We start from the raw sequence: 24292 nt of genomic DNA, 5'->3' as shown, positions 1-24292 counted from the left end.
ACCCATAGCCGTCCAATTCCCAGTAGAATACTCTTTAAAACAAGAAAAGATTTATTTATTCATTCGGAAGGCAGTGTGACAGAGAGAGAAGGAAAGAGACAGAGTGAGAGAAAGATCTTCTACCCACTGCTTCATTCCCCTAAATGGCCGCAGCGGCTAGGGCAGGGCCAGGCCAAAGCCCAGGAGTCTGCAACACCATCCTGGTCTCCCCTATGGGTGGCAGGGGCCCAAGGACTTGGCCATCCTCCACTACTTTTCCAGACACATTAGCAGGGGGCTGGATCGGACATGGAGCAGCCGGGACTCGAACCAGTGCTCATCTGGGATGCTGGCCTCATAGGCCACGGCTTAACTGATTGCACCACAATGCCAGCTCCAAACTCTTGATGACACCATCTTCAAGACTAATCTTCAGTATGACCTTGGTAGGAGGTAATATTATTATTCCCATTTTTTTGGATTTAGAAAAACAGACTCTGTCAAGAGGTTTGCCAGAATGTAAACTCAGGTGTGTCTGTCTCTAAATCTATGGACTTTCCACTCCCTAAATCATCATCAGGCCTGACCCTTGTGTTTTAGGAAGGCTGTACTATGGGGGGCTGAAGCTGTGGTGTAGTAGGTTAAGCCTCTGCCTGTGGTACCGGCATCCCATACGGGCGCTGGCTTGAGTCCCGGCTGCTCCTCTTCATATCCAGCTCTCTGCTATTGTTCCTGGGAAAGCAGTGGAAGATGGTCCAAATGCTTTGGACTCTGCATCCACATGGGAGACCCAGAAGAAGCTCCTGGCTCCAGATTGACCCCGATTCAGCCGTTGTGGCCATTTGGGGAGTGAACCAGTGGATGGAAGACCTCTCTGTCTCTGTCTCTCTCTCTTTCTCTCTGTAACTCAGCCTCTCAAATAAATAAATAAATAAATCTTTGGGGAAAAAAAAAGAAGAAGGCTATGCTATGGAAGCTTGGACGCTTTCACTTGGCCTGGGACCTGTGTTTGAAGCTGGGAAACACAACATAGTCACGGAATCAACAATTCTATGCTTCTAAAAGAAACACTCTTTTCAAAATCTTAATGACAGTTCTTACTCTCCACCAAATCACCAAATTTTTTGAAAAACATTTCAACTTGTATTAGGAAAATTGTTGCGTATTTGAATACAGCCATATAGATGACACCCCTACTTTCCAGCCCTTTACCTTCTGCATAATCTCACTACAGGGATGGATAATAGACGGGCAGAAACTTGGGGAAGCACCTGCACCTGAGCAGTGCCACGCTGGGCAGAACTCTGCATGAACAGTGTGGCTGGGAGGGGTCTGCTGGGCTGCACGGTGTGTGTCTGCAGAGAGCCAGAGTGGGGAGGGCCATTCAGTGATTGGGTTACGTGCAGCCCCTGTCTCAGGAGAACGAGATGTTGGCTCACTGTCTGCCCTTTTAACCACATCCTTATGACGTCAGCACAGGGGAGGGGTGGATTCGCCTGTGATGGAGATAAGGAAACCCAAGCTGAGGGTTTGAATGAGCAGTCCAAGGTCATGCAGTAAAATCAGAAGTCAGAAAGCTCTGATTTCACGTTTTCCTTCTTACCCAATAAGCTGAGGATACCTAATCTGAAACAAGTTTAACGCTTTGCTGAGGGGTGTGTGTGTGTGTGTGTGTGGTCTGAAAATGACAGGGTGCTCACCCTGGCAGCAGTAAAATTTGAACGATCCAGAGAAGATTGGTATAGCCCATGTACAAGGATGGTATGCAAGGCTGTAAAGTGGTTCATTTTTTTCCCTAAAATATGGTATTAACTTTTCAATTGAAACCAATTAAAAATAATTTGATTTTGAATAGCTTTTAAAGTTTGTCACATTATCCTTCGAAATAATCATAGTCACACCAAGTTTGAAGTAGGCAAAGAGAAAACATCATTTCCTCTTTTTATTAACCTTAGAAATTGTGATTTGAGGCAAGAAAAACATCTGTCTTAATTGAATGATACATAGCACTTTAAAATACGTGGGGGGATAGGCTGGCGCTGCGGCTCAATAGGCTAATCCTCCGCCTTGCGGCGCCGGCACACTGGGTTCTAGTCCCGGTCGGGGCGCTGGATTCTGTCCCAGTTGCCCTTCTTCCAGGCCAGCTCTCTGCTGTGGCCAGGGAGTGCAGTGGAGGATGGCCCAAGTGCTTGGGCGCTGAACCCCTGGGAGACCAGGAGAAGCACCTGGCTCCTGCCTTCGGATCAGCACGATGTGCCAGCCGCAGCAGCTATTGGAGGATAAACCAACGGAAAAGGAAGACCTTTCTCTCTGTCTCTCTCTCACTGTCCACTCTGCCTGTCAATAAATAAATAAAAGTTAAAAAAAAATACATGGGGGGACAGGGACAGGAGTTTGGTGCAACATTAAGACGCCACTTGGGGTGCCCATATCTCACGTCAGAGGGCTGGGTTTGGATTTTGCTCTGCTTCCCATTCCAGTGTCCTGCTAATACACACCCTGGGGGGCAGCAGCAGGTGATGGCTCAAGTACTTGGGTCCCTGCCACCCATGTGGAGACCCAGATTGAACTTCCAGCTTCTGGCATTGGCCTGGCCCAGCCATGGCTGTGCTGGCACTTGGGAGTGAACCAGGGAACAGAAAAACTCTGCCTTTCTCTGTCCCTCGGCCTTTCAAATAAAATGAAATAAATAAATGAATGAAAAACTAAAAGTTAACTTTATTTTGGGGCTATTTTTAAAACAATCCATGCAACTGTTTTTTTCTTCATAATAAACATTTCCATGAACTTTTTGAAGACCCTTCGTATATGCTGACTGAATGAAATTTCGAAAGGTGCCATTTTTATGCTTTAAAGATGAAAATGAAAACATTTCAGTCTAATTTTATGATAGTTATGGGGAGTGAGGGCAAATCTTTGATAGTATCCTTGATGGACATGGCAAACTAATGACCTCCACTCATCAACACTGACAGAAAATCACAATATCACATCTCTGTCACCAGTGACCTGCTGAAGGCATCTGGGTGATTTAGAACTCCCAGGAGCGACACAGAAGGCTTCCACCCCCACAGACCCCCAGGGTAGCGCAGTGGTACACCAGGGTGGGCTTTGGGGAGGAGCCCGAGTGCTTTTGGATGTTGACAGAGCGAAGGTGGGAAGAGCCATTTTTGAAAGACATCCATAGTTGCAGGGAGTTTGATGTGGACATTCACCAGCCTAAGAGGGTTCACGTGGGGAGAAGAGCTCGGGTTCCAGGGAGGTGCGGGGGTGGGGGGCCAGGTGTGCGCTCCACTCTGGGTCACCTGCTCGGTCCCGCCTTTCTCTTGGTCCCAGTTTCCCAGTTTCCCTGCCCTTGCTGTGTTTTCCTCCATAGCACTCGCTGGCCGCCTTCTCCTAGGCCCTTGTGTTTGCGACCCCCTCAAAGTTCCTATGCGGAAGTCTGAGCCTCCAACGTGATGGGGTTGGGAGGTGGGGCCTTTGGGAGCACCTAGCTGAGGACGGCATCACTGCCCGTGGGAGAGAAGGAGGGACAGTGCCTTCTTGCTCGCTCAGCTCCCTGACACGGAGGTTACAATGAGGAAAGAGCCACTAGACTCAAAACCCAGAAGAGAGCTCCCACCTTGCCTTCAGATCGCCGGCTTCCAAAACCGAGTCAACGCATTTGTTTTGCTTAAGCTACCCAATCGGGTTGTATCAGGCTGAACTTGGAACCCTCCCCGTCCCGTGAAACACAGGCAGTACGTCATTTATTCTCCATGTTGTCTTTCTACCCCGGAACCCCCTGCTTCAATATAAAGTTCATGTGACCCGGGGTTTTGTCCAATTTCCCATTGCAGGAGTCCCAGCACCCAGCACCGTGCCTGGCACATGGTGGACACTGCTTATTTTTTTTTAATGAATTAAACCAGTGACCTATAACGTGGAAGTAGACTTGGGTACAGCAGCAGGAAAGAGCGGCACTGCTGAATTCCACCACGGAGAGTATTGGCGTCACTTGATGTCAGACATTCCCCGCCTTCCGTGTGATAGTCCAAATATTAGCAACGGCAGCCGTCACCCAGACAGTAAATCTCAGTGACACATTTTAACACGTTCCAAGTGCAGGAAAGGCAACTGGGAGCTACTGTGAACACATGTGCATGGAAGCAGGCGTCTGAGAAGCTGGCGCACCGATTCCTCATTAATGGGGACTTGGCAATAGACACAGCTTGTTGTTGGGGGAAAAAAACAATGCAGCCATCACAGAACCCTTGGGCACAGAGAAATCGGGCCCCAGCACTCCCTCCCTCGCAGCATCTCTGGGTTTTTCCTGGCCCCTTTCCCAAATCTCCTACGACTTGGGGGAAATGACTGTCCCCATGGAAGAGAACTTGATAGCGGGAGATGAAATGGGAGAAAAATGCCAGTGTCCACAATTCTGAGATTTAGACCACAGTTCTCACCCCAGATTATACCGCTTAGCTCAGAAGACTACCCAAACTCTCTGCTGCTGACACTGAGTGAGGAGGACCAGGAACGGAGAAAGGAAGAGAAAAGCCACAGTGAAACCACCCTGGAGTTGGCAAAACTTGTCCGGCTTGTCTAGGGAACACAGTCTGGAAACAGACGCCAGGATTCCTCTGAAAAGTGAGAATCTAACATGTGATTTGTGGGCAAACGTCAGCGTGCTTGATTATACATCATCCTAGAAGAACCCAATTCCATGTCTATCGTGGTTCACAGCATTCTGAGGTTGCTGCTTCTTTTTTCCACTTTAGTTGAATCAATAAATTAATATGTTGGGGGGGGGGCCGCAGCATCATGGCACAGTGGGTTAAGCTGCCACCTGTGTTGCCATCATCCCATATGAGCACCAGATTGAGTTCTGGCTGCTCCACTTCCGATCCAACTCCCTGCTAATGCTGCTGGGAAAGCAGTGGAAGATGGTCTAAGTGCTAGGGCCCCCGCACCCATGTTGCAGACCTGGATGGAGTTCCAGGCTCCAGGCTTTGGTCTGGCCCAGCCTGGGTCATTGCAGTCACTTGGGGAGATGGAAGATCTCTCTCTCTCTCTCTCTTTCTGTCTCCCTCTCTCACTCTCTTTACTCTGCCTTTCAATTCAATAAATAAATATCTAAAAATGAACTGTCTTGGAACAAAGACAATGATTCAGTCATGCAAAAAATCAGCTTCCCAAGCAGATGCAAATGTACTGGTCCATTTATAACAGGAACCATGAGGGTTATCCGTAACAGATGACAAGCTGCCTTGACCTGCCAAGACAGGCAGCAGTTAGAGCTCAAGCCACAGGCTAAAACACAATTCAAGAGTCAAGGTGCTCTCAACGATTTTACATTATGAGCCTACTGTCAGTCACCTGCAGTTGAACTTGCAATGTTACTAAGGACTCAACCAGAAGAATGAAAAGAGGACAATCTTCCATGACATTAAAACAGGGTGACCCATTTCCAGTTAATCAAGCCTCCATCCCAGATAGGCCCTTTGGTAAATTACAAGACTGGGTGCATTCTCTTTCCTGGTGGTGTATGTGTTGTGTGCGTGTGTTCCTGTGTTGTGTGTATCTGTGTGTGTGTGTCTGGGGAGAGGGAGTCTGAAGTCACCCACTTGGACTTCTGTCTCCAGGCAAGGACGTGCCCAGACTCTCCAAGTTTCTCATATTTCCACGGCCTCAAGGATGGCAGCTTCCCTGGACATGTAGGCTTTCACCACGTGGACGTTAATTTGCAAGCTGCACCTCCAACTTGTCTTTACGATAGGTGTGCCTATTTCTCCTGCCTTTTTGCTTAGGATTGCTAGATAGTGAGAAGTCCTCCTGTAGTAAGTTCTTCAGCTTTGCCTAAGTTCCAGAAGCCTGTGTCTGTGTGATAGTGTTAAGTGGTCAGGCTAATTGACACTCACCTTACAGGACTGTGGGGTGGTCAAGGTGAGTGGGGTCTCCTTGCCCACACATGCATCACTTGCCAAGTCTTCCTTGTTTGCTTTGGGGATAATACAAAGAGGATGAACACTATGGGACCACAAGAAGGGCAGGGGCACCCAGGGCCACAAACCCCAAGGACCAATTCTGGGAGTTGGGAGAGACTTGTAAGAAGGAGGAAGAAAAACTAATTTCCCATTAGAATTCCAAAAGACACAAGCTTATTGTAAACCCTTTTTCACTCCAGCAGTATTGAAAGCACTCTTTCATTCTGCTGTTGACAAATAACGCAAAGCATTGAATGGAGACTATGAAGGCAGAAGAGGGTGAAGTTTAAGAGGAGAGACAGACCAGCAAACAAAACCCAGGAACACACGTTTCCCCCAGTGATGACGGCTGAATACTTAGCTCATTTGTTCTTGCTCTCTGATCTAAAACTCCAAATGTGGGAGTAAACCTGTTCAATTCAGACAAACTGCACAGCAAAAACATTCAAAGAACCCTAATAACCTACCCACTATAGAGTGACACTAAAACCTTACATATGTAATGAAGGGACACAGATGACATCAAACATTAAAAAAAATTATAGGTGTGTGCAAATTATCATTTTGCCACAATTTAGAAGCAACTGATACATGTTTTGGAAGACAGAGCTACGATAGTAAATAATTTGGCAGTAAATGATTTAAAGTTTGAAAGTCTTTCCTTTCTGTGTATTTCAGTAACAGTGGTCATGAGAATCTTCATGTTGGTTTTATAGGAGAGAGAATGAACTAACAGAGTCTTAGAAATTAGCTTAGTTACATTCTTAAAGATTGCTACATACTTAGGATTATTTTCTATTTAATAAAGACACATAAAAGAAAGTCATGAGTTAGAAGAAATTAACACCTTAAAAATCCAAACGAACATTTTTGTTTCTTAATAAGACAAAGACTGGCTGTTTTTACTTTATTTCACAAGCATCCAAATCCGGTGATCTTTTGTTATCACATGCGTTTTAAAATCTGAAGTCATGTCAGGATTATCCCGTTGACTGTGTCAGAAAACGTGTCTAGGTTTTATTCTCATATTTAAACATGTGTAGGCTAAGTCTGCTGCATTCATACATCTTGAATCAGAGGGCACTTTTACATTCAGCTGTGTTTTAACCTTTCCCACGCAACTGGCTACTGTCTTTCTAGGAGGAGACTGGAAAGAAATACTTAGGGGTTTGGGAAGGGCTACGGCAGATGCCTGAGACAGAAAGCTGCTTTCTAACACCACAGCACACAGGAAACTTCTCATTGTGTGCTCCTGCTCGATGGCTCACAGGGGAGGGGTATGTGTTATTTAACATGACAGTGGGTTACAAACAGTGCTGCCCAAATGTCTGCCCCCAGATACTGAAAGGCACCAGAAAATAGGCTTACCTAGGCAGAACTGCTGCTTAATACTTAAGAAAGCAATTTAATAATCTGGGTGAACAAGCAGCTCTCCTTGCACATTGTGTTTTTCTTAACCTCCAACAATTTATTCACAAGCAGCAAAACTGCCATCATGCAATCGAAGCCAAAGCAATAAACTGGTAATTTTTAAATGTCTCATCTCCATTCTGAAGCTATGACATGGAAACCATCTTTTCTTAAGACAAAGATACTTTATCTTTTGGTTCAGGAATCCATTTATTAACATTCAGTTTTTCGTTTAAAACAGCCTTCCGACTTGCTCTCCAATCCCCTAAAATCAGGAATAAAGACAGGGTGGGCAGACTTTCAGAAAAAGCTCTACACAGAAATAATACCCGTGGTTTCAGGAGGCAAACCTAAGGGCCAACTGGAGGGTTTTTTTTCTTCCCTCTTCTGTGCAATGCTACCATTGAGCTCCACCCAGATTTGATTGCACTTCAAAGGCAGGGGGAAATTGTCAGGGAAAAAAAAAAAAGCAAATCATTGACTGCATATCTGTCTGCCAGCCCTCACTGGCATTCAGCATGCAGAGGGTCCAGTCATGCATTCATAATGAACGGGTCTCCAACGGTAACTGACAGCCCTGGAACTCAACCCCAGGGTTCTCCAACAGAGGGTGGGTGGGGGAAGGGTCGGAGCTCCTCCACCCTGGGGGAGCCAGGGAGGAATCCTGCAAATTAAATATCTCATCCTCATTTTTCTATCCAACACAGCGAAATATTCCTCTCTTTAAAACAGGCCAAGATACACACGAAAATAAAAACTAGTGAAAAAAAAAAAAAAAGGAACCCAGAGAGATTGCATTAGAACTTCCTAAGAAAAATCTCTCATGACTTTCTCCCCCGACTTGTTAAATCTGGTGTCTTTGTTTAGGCAAAGAGTGAGTCTCCTGCTATTTTACAGTTACAGAGCATGAAGTAGCACCCAGAGAGGGAAGGAGAGGAGGGCCGATAGAACAGAAAAAGCAGGGAGACCTACCCATTTCTGCAGACAAACAGATGAACCACCAGGAAAAGGAAGAGACCCTCCCAAGCCTGTCGCTGCAGCCCCGTGGCAATCCAAAAGAACAATGCACATTTCTGCTAGCGACTCAAGTTTAGAAGCACCATGCAAACAGACTGGTTAAAATTCCCTACCATGCAGTGCAGCCATCATCAGAAGCCCAGCATATCTTCTGCTCTAAGTAGTGATGTGCCAGCTCATGAACAGAACAGAGGAAGAGAAAAATGGAGGAAACCAGAGAAGGCTCAGGAGGCAGCAGTGTTCCCGGGTCATTAACAAGTGGGAGACCCCCTTCGGTAGTCACACCGATCCATCTTTATCTTACAGAACATCTCGCTCTCACTCAGCGTCTGTTGAAAAGACTGCAGCGAACCAAGCAAGGGATTATGGGATGGGGATGCAGCAGCGAGCCGCGCTGAGATTCGCGGGTGGCTCGCTTTCCCCTCTGAGTCAGCAGTCAGCTGTTGCCACGCTCCCGAGCCCAGAACGCGGCAGCCGGTTTAGCCCGGGGCTGGCCGGCTGCGCTGCGACCCTCGGAGCGCGACGCAGGGCCAGGAGGGCGAGCGCACACCCCCAAGGGGACAAGTTTGCATCTGGAGGCGTGCCGGGGGTGGGTGCGAGAGCACACGCTGACGGAAGAGGCGAGCAGGCAGCTTCCCTAGGTATCTCAAGTCGCCGGAAACACAAAAGTAAATTCTAAAAATGCAAAAACTCCAGTCTCTACTGCCTCTCCTCCTCACGGTGTTTTCCCAGAAAACGGTCTATGAAATACAGAGCCACAGGCCAAACATACAAACGACATTTCTCTGCTTTCTGTGGCTCCAGTCATTATCAGAAAACAAAACAAACAAACAAAAAAAGGTACATTAAGTTGATTCAGAGGATAACCAGATTCTGTTCTTTTTCTGATGATGCTTTCAGTTAAAGGTTGGGAAATTTGACATACTTTACATATACATATAGCTTGATTTCCTACAGTCATTCAATTAAATTTTAAAAGGCATTAATAGCATAAAATGATAAGAAGAGTAGGTCCTCTTATGACAAATAATGAATTTGAATGAAGAAAATCTTACATGTATTAGAATGGAATTCATAATCATTCTCTTTTTTACAGAAATAAAGGCAGGCAATATTATTGTGTTCTATTTGGTGGTCAGTTACTAACTTAGTATTTTTTTTTTAAGATTTATTTATTTGAAAGGCAAAGTTTCAGAGAGGGAGGGAGAGACAGAGAAAGGTCCTCCATCCACTGCTTCGCTCCCTCAAATGGCCACAAAAGCCAGAGCTAGGCCAGTATGAAGTCAGGAGCCTGAAACTCCATCTGGGTCTCCCAAGAGGGTGGTAGGAGCCCGAGCACTTGGGCCATCTCCCACGGCTGTCCGAAGCACATTGGCAAGGAGATGGATCATAGCTGGAGCAGCTGGGACTCAAACTGGTGCTGTAGCTTTATCTGCTGCACCACAATGTGGGCCCCAGTCAGTTACCAGTTTAAGAGTGATGATTAATAATTTTTATTTAAATAAGACTATGCATATCTATCACATTTGTTCCCTGTAGTCAAGCAGTGCCTTGAAGATACAGTTCTGAAGAGCAGTGATGGTTATCACCTGCGGACACAGAGAACCCAAGGAAATCAAGGCACCCTGGCAATGCCAATTTTACATGCCTTTTCGGTGGCACCCTTGGCCATCACACCCTTCCTTGTCTTAACCTCACAGCCCCACGCAACCACCAGTCCACTTCCTGTCCCTACAGATCCCCCTGTCGTGGACCGTCACACAAATGGTGTCGGACAGCATGTGGCCATCTGCGTCTCGCCGGCTTCACTGTGCTCCCAAAGTTTGTCCCTCTTGTAGGATGCATCAATATCTCATTCCTTTTGATGGCTGATCCACTGCACAGATGTAGCACCTTCTGCTCATTCATTGATCAGTTAATGGACTTTGGAATTATTTGGCTATTCTGAATAATATCACTGTGAATATTTGTGTCCAAACTTTAGTTTGGACATACGTTTTGCTCTAGAATACTTTAGTTAGGGAAGCCAGTGTTGTGGTACAGCAGGTTAAGCCACCCCTTGACATGCTGGCCTCCCATGTGGGAGTGCTTATTTGAGTCCCGGCTGCTCTACTTCTGATTCGGCTTCCTGCTGATGCAGCTAGGAAGGCAGTGGTAGATGGTCCAAGTATTTGGGCCCTAGCACCCATGTGGGAGAGCCAGATGGAGTTCCTGGCTCCTGGCTTTGGCCTGGCCCAGACTTGGCAGTTGCTGTCACCTGAGAAGTAAGGCAGTGGATGGAAGATTTCTCTCTCTCTTTCTGTGTGTGTGTGTATGTGTGTGTGTCTCCCTCTCACTCTGTCTCTGTTTTTCAAATAATTAAATAATTGTTCTTAAAGAACAGTTTATTTAGGACCTAACTCCTACAGGCAGTTGGGCTGCTCCCACTTGGTTTCATAAAGATCTCCTCCCAAGATAGGTCATCACAGGGGTGTCTGGTTTGCTAGGATAGGGGTGCCCTCTTCCCATCCTGCTGCTGGGCCCAGCCCAAGCCAAATTCCTCGAATGCTGACCCCTCCCCCAGCACATCCTTTCTTCTGACCTTCCTCCTTCTCTTCCTCCCACAACCCAAATTCTTGGCATGTACAACTGGAACAAGTCTCTGTTATCAGAAGAGAGATTCTTGGTCTTGTTGCTGGGTTGGTAAGACAGAGAAGCTTCCCTTACTGATTCAATCATTTATTCCAGAGAACACTGTTGAGTTATGTATTCCAGGCACTGAGTAGCCATTGAGGATGCAAAGAAGAGTTGAATGTTTTTTGAGTCCTTAGGAAGGTTAGGCTATAGGGTGGGAGATGGATCAGTAACCAGGAAATTGCAACGTGGAGTGGAGAGCATTTGAGAGCAAGAGAACATGGATACTTTGGGTGCCCACACGTGGGCTATGTTGGGTAGGGTGAGGTGGGGGCACATTTAAGACACAGAACACAGCATAAGCAAAGAATAGCTGCAGAGTGGGGTGAAGGCAGAACAACTGGGGGTCATATTTGTTTCTTGTCTTCCATTTGGAGTTGGGAATTCCTCCTCTGTGGAAATAGGATTACACAGGCTGGTTGTGTTCCAAATACCCTTATCATTATGTCTTTGCTACTGTATGGGTTACATGGGCTTTCAGGGCTTGGCTGGGAACCTAGCAATCACAGTTTACATTGCTTACTGTCGGACAATTAGCAGGCCACAGCATCTTCCCCTTGGCATCCCTGGCCACAGGTAGATGGTGGTAGTGGTTGATGGTGTGTTTCTCAATGAGCTGGAGTTTTCCTAGATGAAGACCTCAAAGGGCCAATGTGGGATTTGAGGAGCAGAGAAGAGCCTAAAATCTTTGGGATTAAGGCTGCTGCACCCCCTGCTGAGTTCTTGGAGCTGTCTTGCTCCTCTCCACTGTTTCCCCCGGCTGAATGGCCATTAGCCTTAAAGGTCATCAGCCAGTTTGACATGGAAAGCATACAGACAGTGCATATGCATGAGAACAGCCTATAAGCTGCTAAATTGGGTGTGGCAGGATCCTGGGAGCAATCCAAAACTGACTGACTGATCCAAAACACTTTATATACAGTCTACCTATGCCTGATGGAGGAAGTTTCCTGCAGAAAGGAAACTCTTTAGGATGGCACACAGGGCACTTTATGGTCTGGCCTCTTTCTCATTTGTTTCCACCTCCTGCCCTCCCCCATTGTACCCCAGCTCCTAAGACATTCATCATGAGCTTTTTTAGCAATGGATCCCAACAAAGGAAGGTACCAATCCCTTCCCTGTAGTGGTAGGGTATGCCCGTGGAAATGTAAAGGGGTGTTCCTGGCTGTCACTGTGTGTGTGGGTGAGGGAAGGCTATACTACTAACACTGAGTGCCTGGGGCCAGGCTTGCCAAACACCTGCCAATACATGGCTGGGAGAGTTTCACACAGGTCCTTGGTCTCCTCATATTGCCCATGCACCCCCTGTGAGAAACACCCATCTCTAGGTTTAAACAGCACTTGTTCTGCCAAGAACCTCTCATCCTCTCCCACCTCTTGCCCTTGATGAACTCCTTTGACTCCTCCAGAGCTCGGCAAAGCCACCACCTACTCTGAGGAGAATTCTCTGACTCGTCCTTCAACATCCAGACCCTTCTACCCCCAAACCAGACGGGGTAGCACTCCTGTGTGCTCCAAAGCACTCCTGCATGAAAACTGCTGAAGAGTCCATCCACTTTCTCCCGTATCTCTCCACTTCTAGTGCAACACCCATCACAAAGTAGGTACCAATGATGAAAGAATGACAAAAACTCCTGGAAAGATGAGTATGACAAATTATGACATAAAGGTAAGAGTCTGTTCCAGAATTTGAAAATAGTTGGACTGGAGAGCAGTTGGGAAAAGCAATTCCTCAGTTGTTTGTTTTTTTTTTTTTTTAAATTAATATTTACCTATTTTGAAAGTGTTTCAGAGAAAGGAAGAGGCAAAGAGTGGGGGAGGGGGAGAGGATCTTCCATCTGCTGGTTTATTCTCCAGATGGTGGCAAAGGCCAGCACTGGGCCAGGCCAAAGCCAGGAGCCAAGAGCTTCATCTAGGTCTAGGTCATCTAGGCCCATGCAGGTGGCAGGGGCCCAAACACTTAGGCCATCTTCTACTGCTTTTCCCAAGCCATTAGCACTGGGAAGTGGAGTTGGAAGTGGAGTAGTCGGACATGAACCCATATGGGATGCTAGTGTCACATGTAGCAGTTTTACATGCTCTGCCACAATGCAGCCCTGCAGTTCCTCGTTTCTGATCATTGGCTTCTCATTTAAAATTTGCCTTCATAATAGATTTTCTCTTTGATCCGCAAAGCAAACCCAGGAATGTGTAGAGTGAGCATTACTATTTTAGTGGAAATTGAAGTTTAGAAAGGTTAAGTGGCCAGCCCAGGGTGGACTAGCCATTATGTAGTCAAGATGACCCAGAGTCCAGGTCTTATGGCTGAGCCAGTTCGCCTTTCAGTGTTCAGTGTCCCTCCGGAATGGGAAAGAACAGGAACAGTAATCAGGTAATTCCAGAGTGAAACAAAGCCAGCTGATTAGATAGGTGAAGTGTCTCACTGAGAAGTAAGTACAATCAACTAGAAGAAGGAAACCTGAAATCAGGAGATTACAAACGCTGCCCAATGCAATCATTATTTCATTTTTCTCTGCTTTCAAAGAGCTTCATGAAACTTCCTGCCCCATGGTCTCATGAAAGAGGATGGTAGACGACACTTATTTTCAGCCTGGGGTGCAGGCACGAGCAACTGGAGATGAGATATTGTTAAGCTGACTTTCAGACTCTGCTTTTCCAGGTGTGGCCCCTCAAGATCAAACTCCTTCTAGACAGCCCAGAGCCTCTGCAGCCAGTTGGTCTGAGTAGTTTGGAGTGGACCCCAGGTGGCTTCTTCTCTAATGCCCACCCACCCAGGGGCATTGAGGAAGTTCTTTAGAAGCTATTGGGAGGTCCTAGAGCAAACAAGATGGCAGAAAAATTATGGCGGATGAAGCAGAAAGTATCTTTTCCCTAAGTGTCCTTAGGAAGAGAGAAGGTCCAAGTTGGCCTTAACCTACTGGGATTATGTGGATAAACTGAGGTAGCAGCTGAGCCAGTTCCAACCCAAGAACTCTCACACCAGCACTGGGCCAGCCTTGGGGTTGCCATTAAATGTTACACATTAAAAAATAATAAAGTAAAATAAAAGTTACATTTTTCACGAACGATTATGTGCACTTTGGGGCAGAAGGTAATGATGACACAAAAAGAAAAAAAAGACATGACTTGAGAAAAAAAAAAAGACATGACTTGAACGTCTCGAAATCACGCCTGGAGGCGGAGTTCACTGATTCCAATTAGCAGGTGCAGTGGTTAGGGCTGAGGGATCAGGACAGCCCTTGGCAGCCAGGCAGTGTGTGTAGTAAAGGTGACCCAGGTCAATCGCCCCTGACTCTGCCCCACCCCCTCAGTCTCCCTCCATCCCATCAGAGTGCTTCCACAGGTGCTGCCCCAAACTGGAGAGAGACTAAGGTCGGATCTGCCCAGCACAGAGCAAAGCGAGACCATCGATTTCCTCGCTCCAGGCCTATTCTTTTGTTAAAGACCTTGGCATTCACTGTACTTATCAAAGCAGTTTTCTCATGTTGACTCATACCCAACAGGCAACAAAAATTCACGTCCTGAAACGCTAACCAAAAAGGAGTTTCCACGGGTCTGTTGTAATGCACTCTTATGGAACTTATAATGCTGTCTTTTCTAGGTGCTTACAAACCATGCTGTTAATGCTTCTTCTCTATAATTAGGCCTGATATTGAATTCCTTAATCTATCATTTGTGGGTCTCATTGTTTTCATTTTGGTAAAGAAAGTACATTTTCTGGAGTCCACGTTTAGTGAATTTTTTCTTTCCCTAATGAGAGACTGTGATCTGGCAATCTTGGCTATAGATTCTCTCAGAAACCTGGAATGTGGTTTGTTGAAGCCAGGACACAAAGTTATTCAGAACAACTGAATTTTCTCTTAAATCACTTTTCCCTTTTGTATTCATTCCCTAGGGCTGCAGTAAACCAAAGAACCACAAAGTGGCCTGGCTAAAGAGAATAGAAATGTATTCTCCTACAGTTCTGGAGCCCATAAGTCCTTAGTCCAGCTGTTGACTGGGCCATGCTCCCTCTGCAGCCTCTGAGGGAGGACCTTCCCTGCACCTCCCAGCTCCCGGTTGTCCCTTGCATGCCTCAGCAAGAAGACGCAGCCCTCCACTCTCTCTGCTGTTACCTGGCCTCTTCCTCCCGGGCGTCTGCGTACTCACATGGCGCTCTCCCCGAGTCTCTGTTTTCTCCTAAGGACATGGGTCATATTGGACTAGGACTCACTCTTACATGACCATGATTAATTTGATGACACCTGCAAAGATGCTGTTTCCAAATAAGGTCACGTTCACAGGTACTGGGATTTAAAACTGCAATCTATAGCTTTCTGGAGTCCGCAATTCAACCCAGAGTGCCTATTGTGGGTAAAAGGTTAGCACAAGGCCTGGGCTGATGCCTCAGAATGACCTGGTCCCCAGAAATACAGTAGAGGTAAGACAATGAGAAATGCTGTGTCTGCCTCGGATGGAGCTGTGTGGAGAGACTGGTGGGAAGGAGGCTGTAACTTGTGTGTGTGTCAAGGTGATCCCCGCACCTTGGATCTCCTCGCTGAATGCGTGAAGGGCAAAGGTAGCTTCTGGGTCCCCCAAGGTGCTGTCTCTCCTGCCTTCCACCCTTCGCTGAGGCTCAGTCACCACGGTAGGGTACAGCCTGTTTGGGCACACCGCAACCGGGCGGGTCTGAGCTCCTATCCCAGGAACTTCCAGAAGCCCCTTCTCAGCCTGAAGCAAAGCCCAGGGCTCTGCCCCGCCCCAGCGACTGCCTGCAGCCGCAAGGCCACCCTGCCTTCTCTTTGTCGTGAGCAGACTGTAAGAGCACAAAGAGCCAAATTCACCCACCAGACGCTCCTTTGTTTGCCGCGGGTGGGCCCGGACGAGCCCAAGCTGACCGCCCACCCTGAGGACTCCAGGAATCCGCGCTCCCGGGCCCGACTCTGGATTCCTCACTACCCGGGCCGGCGGCCTCCACTGAGGTTCGCCTCAGGATCCAGGGAGGGAGGCTCCTCTCCTAAGCGGTTTCGGGATCACACTTTTCTCTTTAAAGTCACGGCGGCGTCAGGCTCCCGCCTGCGCCCGCGGTGGTCCCGGCCACGCAGTTGGATGTTAGTCAGGGACTCCACAGAGCGGAGCGGAACCAGCGGGCGCGGACGCCGGGAGGCGGCGGCCGGGGTGGGCGCGCGGCTAGCAATGCCTAGCTGAGCTCCCGACTTCCTGTTCCTCTCCGGCTCTCCGCTCTGGCCCCTAAAATGGACGAGTTTTAAGCCCGTGAGGAGTGCTTCCATCAGGTGACAGTCAGCTACGGCAATAATCACAGGTGCGGCCAACTTGCAGACGGCCCCGGGTCGCCAGGCTCGCCGGAGCCCCGACAGCGTTCACCGCGGCGGCGGCACAGCCGGGTCCTTGTCTCCACGGCAACAGGCACCGCCCCGGGGAGGCGGCTCCGCTCCGGCTCCGGAAAACAGGCCGGGGCCGCCCCACCGAGATGTCGAGACTCGGAGCCTCCGTTCCCCCTTCTCTACCGGGACGCAGGGCCATTCTGTCGAAGAACGGACGCCCGAGGTGGGGTGGGGAGGGGAGTCAGGCCGGCGTTCACAGCCGGGCGCCGTGGGGACCCCGGCCGGGCCCGCCCGCCCGCCGCCACCGCCGTGCGCGCTCCCCGCTGCGGCCCTCCCCCGTCCCCTGGGCGGCGGCCCTCGGGGTCCCGGCACCGCCTCTCCCTCCCCGAGGCTAACAGGCCTGGGTTTACCCGGACAGAGGGAGATTAATCTGAGGACCGGGGAGCTTGCCATCATGCACCCAAGGCCGCCCACAGGGCACCAGGCCTCGCTTCCTCCCCACTTTCCGAATCAGAGTATCAGCATGCACCTGTGACCCAGAGACCTAGCCAAGCTTGCTCAGCAGTACCCCAGCCCATCCCCACAGGGCAAGTTCCAAGGCCCCCCGGGGATGCCAGAAGCTGCCAAGAGGACCCTATATATGCTCTGTTTTTCTCCTATGCATATAAATAACACCTAGGACAAAGCCCGGTAAGACGTTAACACCAACTAATAATAAAATACATCAAAACATAATAAAAGTTATGCGTGTGTGGTTCCCCTCCCTCTTTCTCAAGATACCTTCATGTCCTTTTACCTTTTCACTTAAAAGAAGCAGTTTATGGCATCTCCAGGACGTACCTGAATTGCCCGGGTTACTACTCTCACACGTTGGGGCCATTAGAAAGCACAACAAGGGGGTCGGCGCCGTGGCTCAACAGGCTAATCCTCCGCCTTGCGGCGCCGGCACACCGGGTTCTAGTCCCGGTCGGGGCACCGATCCTGTCCCGGTTGCCCCTCTTCCAGGCCAGCTCTCTGCTGTGGCCAGGGAGTGCAGTGGAGGATGGCCCAAGTGTTTGGGCTCTGCACCCCATGGGAGACCAGGATAAGCACCTGGCTCCTGCCATCGGATCAGCGCGGTGCGCCGGCCGCAGCGCGCTACCGCGGCGGCCATTGGAGGGTGAACCAACGGCAAAAGGAAGACCTTTCTCTCTGTCTCTCTCTCACTGTCCACTCTGCCTGTCAAAAAAAAAAAAAAAAAAAAAAAAAAAGCACAACAAGGGTTACCTGAGCACAAACGCTGACACCACGGCAGTCCAACTACTAATCGTGATGGCTACCAAGTGGCTATTGGGCGGATGGTGTATACACGGAGGATACACCGGACGATGGGTCAATTCACGTCCAGAGTGGGATGGGGTGGATGGCTCAGGATTTCACTGTACTACTCAGCGTAGCATAAAATTTAAAATACATGCATTATTTACTTCTGAGATTTTCCATTTGGTATTTTGGAATGCAGCTGGCCAAGGGCAACTCAAAAAGTGGGAAGCAAAATCAGGCTTAAAGGGAGACTACTGGGTCTTCAGGTTGCTATTTGCCTCAGTTGGTTAAAACACCACCTTCTTGGGGCCAGCGCTGTGTACAGTGGGTAAAGCTGCCGCCTGCAGTGCCAGCATCCCAGATGGGCACCGGTTGGAGTCCCGGCTGCTCCAGTTCCTATCCAGCTCTCTGCTATGGACTGGGAAAGCAGTACAAGATGGCCCAAGTCGTTGAGCCCCTGCACCCATATGGGAGACGTGGAAGAAGTTCCTGGCTCTTGATTTCAGCTCAGCCCGGCTCCAGCAGTTGAGGCCATTTGGGGAGTCAACCAGCATATGGAAGACCTCCCTCTCCCTTTCTCTGTAACTCTGCCTTTCAAATAAATAAATCTTAAAAAAAAAAAATGCTACCTTCTAAGGTTAAATGGTCTAGTGTATAAGTGCCTTAGCCCCACGCCTAACACACAGTCTCAGGTAACTACGAAAGTCTTTGAAAAGTTAAAATGTGTATGATAAAAAAAAATTATGCATGAATTTAAACATTTTTGCCCCCAAAACACACACATCTTTTTCATTCCATTTTCCACAGGCTTTTTGAAGTGTCCTTGTGTACTGAGAAGCCGTGTGGCACAGGGGCTAAGAAGAGGCCCCAGAGGCAAGGCTTAGCCATGGCCAAGAGTATGACTCTGGTAAGGAAGTTAAAACCTCTGCGCCTCGATTTCCTTGCCAGTGTAATGGGATCATAATGGGAACTCCTGTTGTGAGAAGTAAATGGCTTCATTTATTGAAAGGATCTGACACAGTGTCAGATACACAGTAAGCAATTAGTTCCTACGTTATCAGAGACACAACTAAATTTATGAGGTCCTTTAGGAATGACTAATGATTTTTTTTTTTTTTTGACAGGCAGAGTGGACAGTGAGAGAGAGGGAGACAAAAAGGTCTTCCTTTTGCCGTTGGTTCACCCTCCAATGGCCGGCGCGGCCGGCGCACCACACTGATCCGATGGCAGGAGCCAGGTGCTTCTCCTGGTCTCCCATGGGGTGCAGGGCCCAAGCACTTGGGCCATCCTCCACTGCACTCCCTGGCCACAGCAGAGAGCTGGCCTGGAAGAGGGGCAACCGGGACAGAATCCAGTGCCCCGACCGGGACTAGAACCTGGTGTGCCAGTGCCGCTAGGCGGAGGATTAGCCTATTGAGCCGCGGCGCCGGCCTAATGATTTTTTTTTAACTCCTAGAGCTGGGCTCATTTAAGTACTCAATAAACATTTGCTTTTTGAATGGATGAATAGACTAATAATGTGTCTCTCCCCAGTCCCTTTTCTTAGAATAAATAAACCAATAAACTCAAGTGGGCAGAATGATGCAAAAAAGAAGGCACGGCCTATTCGATTTCATCAGATCCAATGGCACGGCCTCCTCTTGGCCGTGCGTCCCTCTCTCAACCCCACTCCCAGCTGATTTTGACACGGTCGAGAGGCTGGAGGCTACTTTGTTGCTCTAGATAAATCCAAATACTCACTAATGCCAGGCCAGTCCCAGGAAGGGAGAGGGTCTCTGTTCACACCCCCGTGCCCCTTGTTCTTGTGAGAAAGAGAGCTGTGACTTTGTGCAGGTCACACTGGTCACCGGAAATGAGCCCTCTGATGCCAGCATCTCCCCCTGAGAGCCAGCAGCCTTCTTGAAAAGAAACGGAGACCAACAACTCCGTCTGATCGCTTCCCAGAGTCGGGTTTGCCCTCTGACGCCGGGCATCATGCCCGGTGGTGTGGCCGGGAGGCCGAGCTTTCTCATCCTCCTGGGAATGGGCGCGGTCTATAGCGATTCTCACTCACCCTGCTCTCTCCCCTCAAGGACTGCTCTGGGTCCCGGCCAGGGACAAGAAAGCAGAAGTATGCACAGAGGCCAGCCTGGGTCTGCCAGTGCCTGGGAGCCCTGGTGCAGGGTGAGCTGCAGGGCCCAGCAGAGCCACCCGGGAGCCAAGGCCAAGGGCACCTTGACTCTTGTCAACATCTGTCCTCTGGCCCCTTTGTCCTGCTCTCTTCCCTCCTCTCCACCCACTTCATTCAACAAACTTTTTAATTTAGCTTCTGTGTGTAAAGCACTTACTTTCGTGAACAAATGGAATTTCAAGTAAACTATTTTGATGGGTTCCTTCTACCTCACACTTTAAAATTTTGTGGAAAATGGAGTTAAGAGATAAACGTATTTCAGTGCAAAAAATTTTGAAACCCATGCATATGAGGAGTCTTAAAAAATACACGAAAAATGCATGTTATGGAAAAACTGTGCACAGCTTTCAAAACTTTTTGCACCAAGATAAACTTGTCCTTTTAAAATTTTCCATTTATTTGAGAGGCAGAGAGATAGAGATCTCTCACCCACTGGTTCACGTCCCCAAATGCTGAAAATTGGCCAGGGCTGGGTAGAGACTAAAGCTGGGAGCCAGGAACTCAGTGCAGGTCTCCTACATAAGTGGCGTGGACTCAAATACTTGAGCCATCACCTGCTGCCTCCCAGAGTCTGCATTAGCAAGAAGCTGGAGTGGGAAGCGGAGCTAAGTGTTCCACCCAGGTTTTGATATGGAATATTGGTGTTTTAACCACTAGGCCTGCCTCTGACCTTATAATTCCATCTTTCTACAAACTTCCTAAGCCCCTGCAGAGGTGTGCATGCTGCCCCAGCTGACTGGGGTGCTGTCTGGTAGGGATAAGGGTCTAGGCTCTAAAATCAGCTGACTGTGGGTACAAATGCCAGCTCTGACACTGACCAGTGTGGTGGTTTGGGCCAAATCACCGAAGTTCTCAGAACTCCTTTTCCACATCTGTAAAATGGTGATAAAAAGAGAATCACCTCACAGGGCAGTTACAGGCTTAAACAAGAAGTGTCTGGGGACCAGTGCTGTGGCTTAGAAGGTTAAGCCACTGTCTGTGACACTGGCATCCCCTATGGGCACTGGTTCAAGTCCCAGCTGCTCCACTCTGATCCAGCTCCCTGTTAATGGCCTGGGAAAGCAGTGGAGGATGGCACAAATGCTTGGGCCCCTGTGCCTGCATGAGAGACTGAGAAGAAACTCCAAGCTCCTGGCTTCGGCCTGACCCTGCTCTGGCCATTGTAGCCATCTGGGGAATAAGCCTGAGAATGTCTCTCTCCTCTTCCCCTCTCTCTCTCTGTAACTCTGCCTTTAAAAAAAAAAAAAAAAAAAAAAGGAAAAAAGAAAAGAAATGTATGAATGGCTCAAAACATGCCAATTGTTGTTGCTGATTTAATGACTCAAGCCCAGAGGGTAGCAAACTTTTTCTGGGAAGGGTCAGTTTCTGTTGCAACCTCTCAATGCCACTGTAGTATAAAAACAGAGAAAATAAGTAGAGAATTATTGCAGCTACATTCCAGTAAAATTGCATTTATAAACACTGCAATTTGAAATCTTGTATGATTTTCTCATCATAGAACATTTTTCTCTTGGATTTCTACAAATCATTAAGAAATGTAAAAACCATTCTTAGCTCCCAGGCTATGGCAAAAACAGGCAGTGGCCTTGATCTGGCCTGCAGGCCAGAGCTTGCCTATTCTTGCTCAAACCTAATGAAAGTGCTGGCATTTCCCTTTGTGGATCTTGCTTTAGAGGAAAATCCATTTGCTGGGTCCATAATACCAGAAAATTCAACATCTGGACATGAAGACAACAGGCTGGATTGACGAACAAGGTTATATACTAACCCAAGGACAGCGAACACCTCATAAAGAAAAACAATACCTACAGCTCCCTTGTGCAGAAGCCAACACAAGCCAGTTAGTGATACTCACCATTTACCTGTGTGCACAAGATAAGAGCTGGAAAAGTCAATCAGTTCCTTAAATGCACCAACACCCTGTGTTTTGCACACAGAGGAAGCTGCTCCTGACAGGTGCAAGCATTGGCTATGTGTGTACTTTGCTTCTCAGCACTGGGTGCAGAGAAGTGCAGAGGGTCTTAAGCCCCGAGAATGGCAGAAGAGAGAGTGTGCACTGAATTAAGTAAGATAGAGGAAAAGAGGGCAGGAGGAATCTGCTGGAACCAGGAGGGGTAGCACCGACATAGAAAGCTGATCACTACGTATGGATGTGAAAGTTAGAGAGGAGCGAGGGGCGAGGGGCGAGGGGCGAGGGGTGAGAGAGAGAGAGAGAGGGGAGAGAGAGTCTCCCATCTACTGTTTTACTCCTCAAATGGATATAACAGCCAGGGCGTGGAAGCCAGGAGCCAGGACTCAATCCAGGTTTCCAACATGGGCTGCAGGAACCCGGGTACTTGAGCCATCACACTGCCTCCCAGGGTGCACATTAGCACAAAGCTGGACTCCAGAACCAGAACCAAGAATTGAACCCAGGCTCTCTGACGGGGGGGGTGGGGTGGGGTGGGGTGGGGGGGGTGGGGTGGTGGGGGGGGCAAGCTTCCTAACCAGCGCCTTAACCGCAGAGCCAAAATTCCTTACAGATCAGAAAATTCTTCTTTAATAATATTAAAATGCCTACATATTCCAGAGACATTGTAATTAATAATTAAACCTGTTTCCATTGGCCCAGAGGAAAGGCAAAGCTTTCTAATAAAGCCATTTCAAAAATTCAATCCACCCTGACACATCTTTAGAAAGTGGCATGCTATCCATGTCCAGCCAATATTACTAGATAAAGAATTTGCTTAGCCAGCTTGATTGTGGTGTCGGGCAATGGCAAGGTCAGGTGTTATAATAACACCTCTGCCTTCGTGGGGACTCTCCTCTGGGAAGAACGAAGCCCAGACAACAGACACCTCCATCCTTAAGATTTGAGTCACAGGTAACCAGCTGGATCCCTACAGAATAGCTCTTTTGTTTCCACTTGCACCTAATGAATAAAGACCCCAGGGTTCTTTAGAAAGGGAAAGGGGACAGTCTGTGATCTGGGAAGGAGCCCAGCTGCCCGGTGCTCCTGCCCTACCCACCAAGAAGCCGGCACTTTGTGCAATGGTTAAGATGCCTACATTCTGTATGGGAGTGCCTAGGCTCAAGTCCCAGCTCTGCTCCTGATTCCAGCTTCCTGCTAATGCTCACCCTGGGAGGCAGCAGATGATGGCTCAAGTATGAGTCCCTACCACCCACACAGGAGACCCAGGCTGCTGAGTTCTAGGCTCCTTGCTTCAGCCTGGCCCAGCCCTAGCAATTGTGGGCATCAACCAGCCGGTGGGAGATCTGTGTGTGTGTGTGTGTGTGTCTGACTCTCAAATGGATAAAAATTAATTATTTAAAAAGTCACGGGCCTCAGGTCAAAGAACCCGACACTGTCTTCTCCTCTCCGCCTGCTGCCTCAGGCTGTGGCACTGGTACTCCCCAAGGCAAGAGTCACCCCCTGGCGTGTGGCTGCTCCATCTCAGACCCAACAAGCTGGACGAGGTCATAAACGCCCCCGCTTTCTAATCCCACAGGGCACATGAGTTCCATTTGGTGATGCTGATGGGAAGCTCCAAGCCCTCAAGCTGGCTCCTGATCCACACCCTCCTTGCCCTAGCAGGGCCTTTGCACAACCAATCGCTGGACGCAGGGAGGCACAAGGCTCCCATCCTCTCCTAGACTCAGAGGCCTCTGACGTCAGAAAGCACCTCAAAGATGATATGACCACAAAATGCTCCAGGTGCTGGGCCCTGCCTACATTCTCCCCTCTCACTCAGGCCAGGACCCCCTACATCTCTGCAGAAGACATGGGCTTGGTGGACATATTCAGTCATATGACACCCCCCTCCCGCCCCGCACTGTGTAGAGGAAGCAACACAGGTCTGGGGACATGATGTGACCGCCCCCAGGCCACACAACACCATGGCACAGCCATTCACAGAGCTCAGGCCTGATTCCCAGCGCCAGCCTCTCTCCACCGGGCCCACGGTCCTCCTGTCACTGGCAGACCTGGGCGTGGAGCCCTTTGTCGGCCGGCTGAGTTGCATTTCAGTTAGTTCTCTCCAGACTGTTGTACAACAGAAAGGCTTGGAAATGAAAACGTCTCGCCAAGTGAGTCTAGAAAACTGTGCTGCAGAACCCCCTGCAAAAAGCTCTCTAGCACAGCAGCTCTGCTCCAGGAGTTAATGGTTTACAGTCTATGAATATGCAGACATCAGAGGCAAACAGCAGGAGTTCCAGGCAGAGCAGAGGAACAGGGACCCCCTCTCCCCAAGGAGGAGAGTACTAATAAGGCATGCAGTCCTAAAAGGTTAAAAATCCAGCCGTCCATGGGGCAGAGGGCAGGGGAAAAAAATAAACCATGACATCCTGTTGGAGGGGGAGTCACAGGAGAAGGCAGACTCCTGGGAATAGAAAAGAAAAACTATACAGAGCACAGCGGCCCAAGACCAAATGCCAACTTCCTGCAGTTATGGAGTTGTGTAGCCTCGGAATGA

General features: G+C 48.7%; 1 protein-coding gene and 1 non-coding gene across 4 annotated transcripts in view; one reads left to right on the top strand and one right to left on the bottom strand.

Annotated features, from left to right (window-relative positions):
- TRIM2 (tripartite motif containing 2) overlaps positions 1-24292 on the bottom strand; it is a 112091-nt gene that overhangs the window by 63663 nt on the left and 24136 nt on the right. Inside the window, exon 1 of one of the 3 annotated variants that reach the window (XM_062199459.1) lies at positions 8486-8690. The exons of the other annotated variants lie outside the window; for them this stretch is intronic. Coding sequence (XP_062055443.1) covers positions 8486-8488 — 3 coding nt within the window. The 5' untranslated portion in view covers positions 8489-8690. Of the gene's footprint in view, positions 1-8485; positions 8691-24292 lie in introns of those variants that run through there. 3 annotated transcript variants of the gene reach the window in all.
- Positions 1667-1772, top strand: LOC133766109 (U6 spliceosomal RNA). Its single transcript, XR_009866663.1, has one exon. It is a non-coding gene; the product is annotated as a U6 spliceosomal RNA (small nuclear RNA).

The sequence above is a fragment of the Lepus europaeus genome, chromosome 8 (genome assembly GCF_033115175.1).
Source record: "Lepus europaeus isolate LE1 chromosome 8, mLepTim1.pri, whole genome shotgun sequence".
NCBI classification, from domain to species: Eukaryota; Metazoa; Chordata; class Mammalia; order Lagomorpha; family Leporidae; genus Lepus; species Lepus europaeus.
This window is presented reverse-complemented; position numbering and strand designations above follow the sequence as displayed.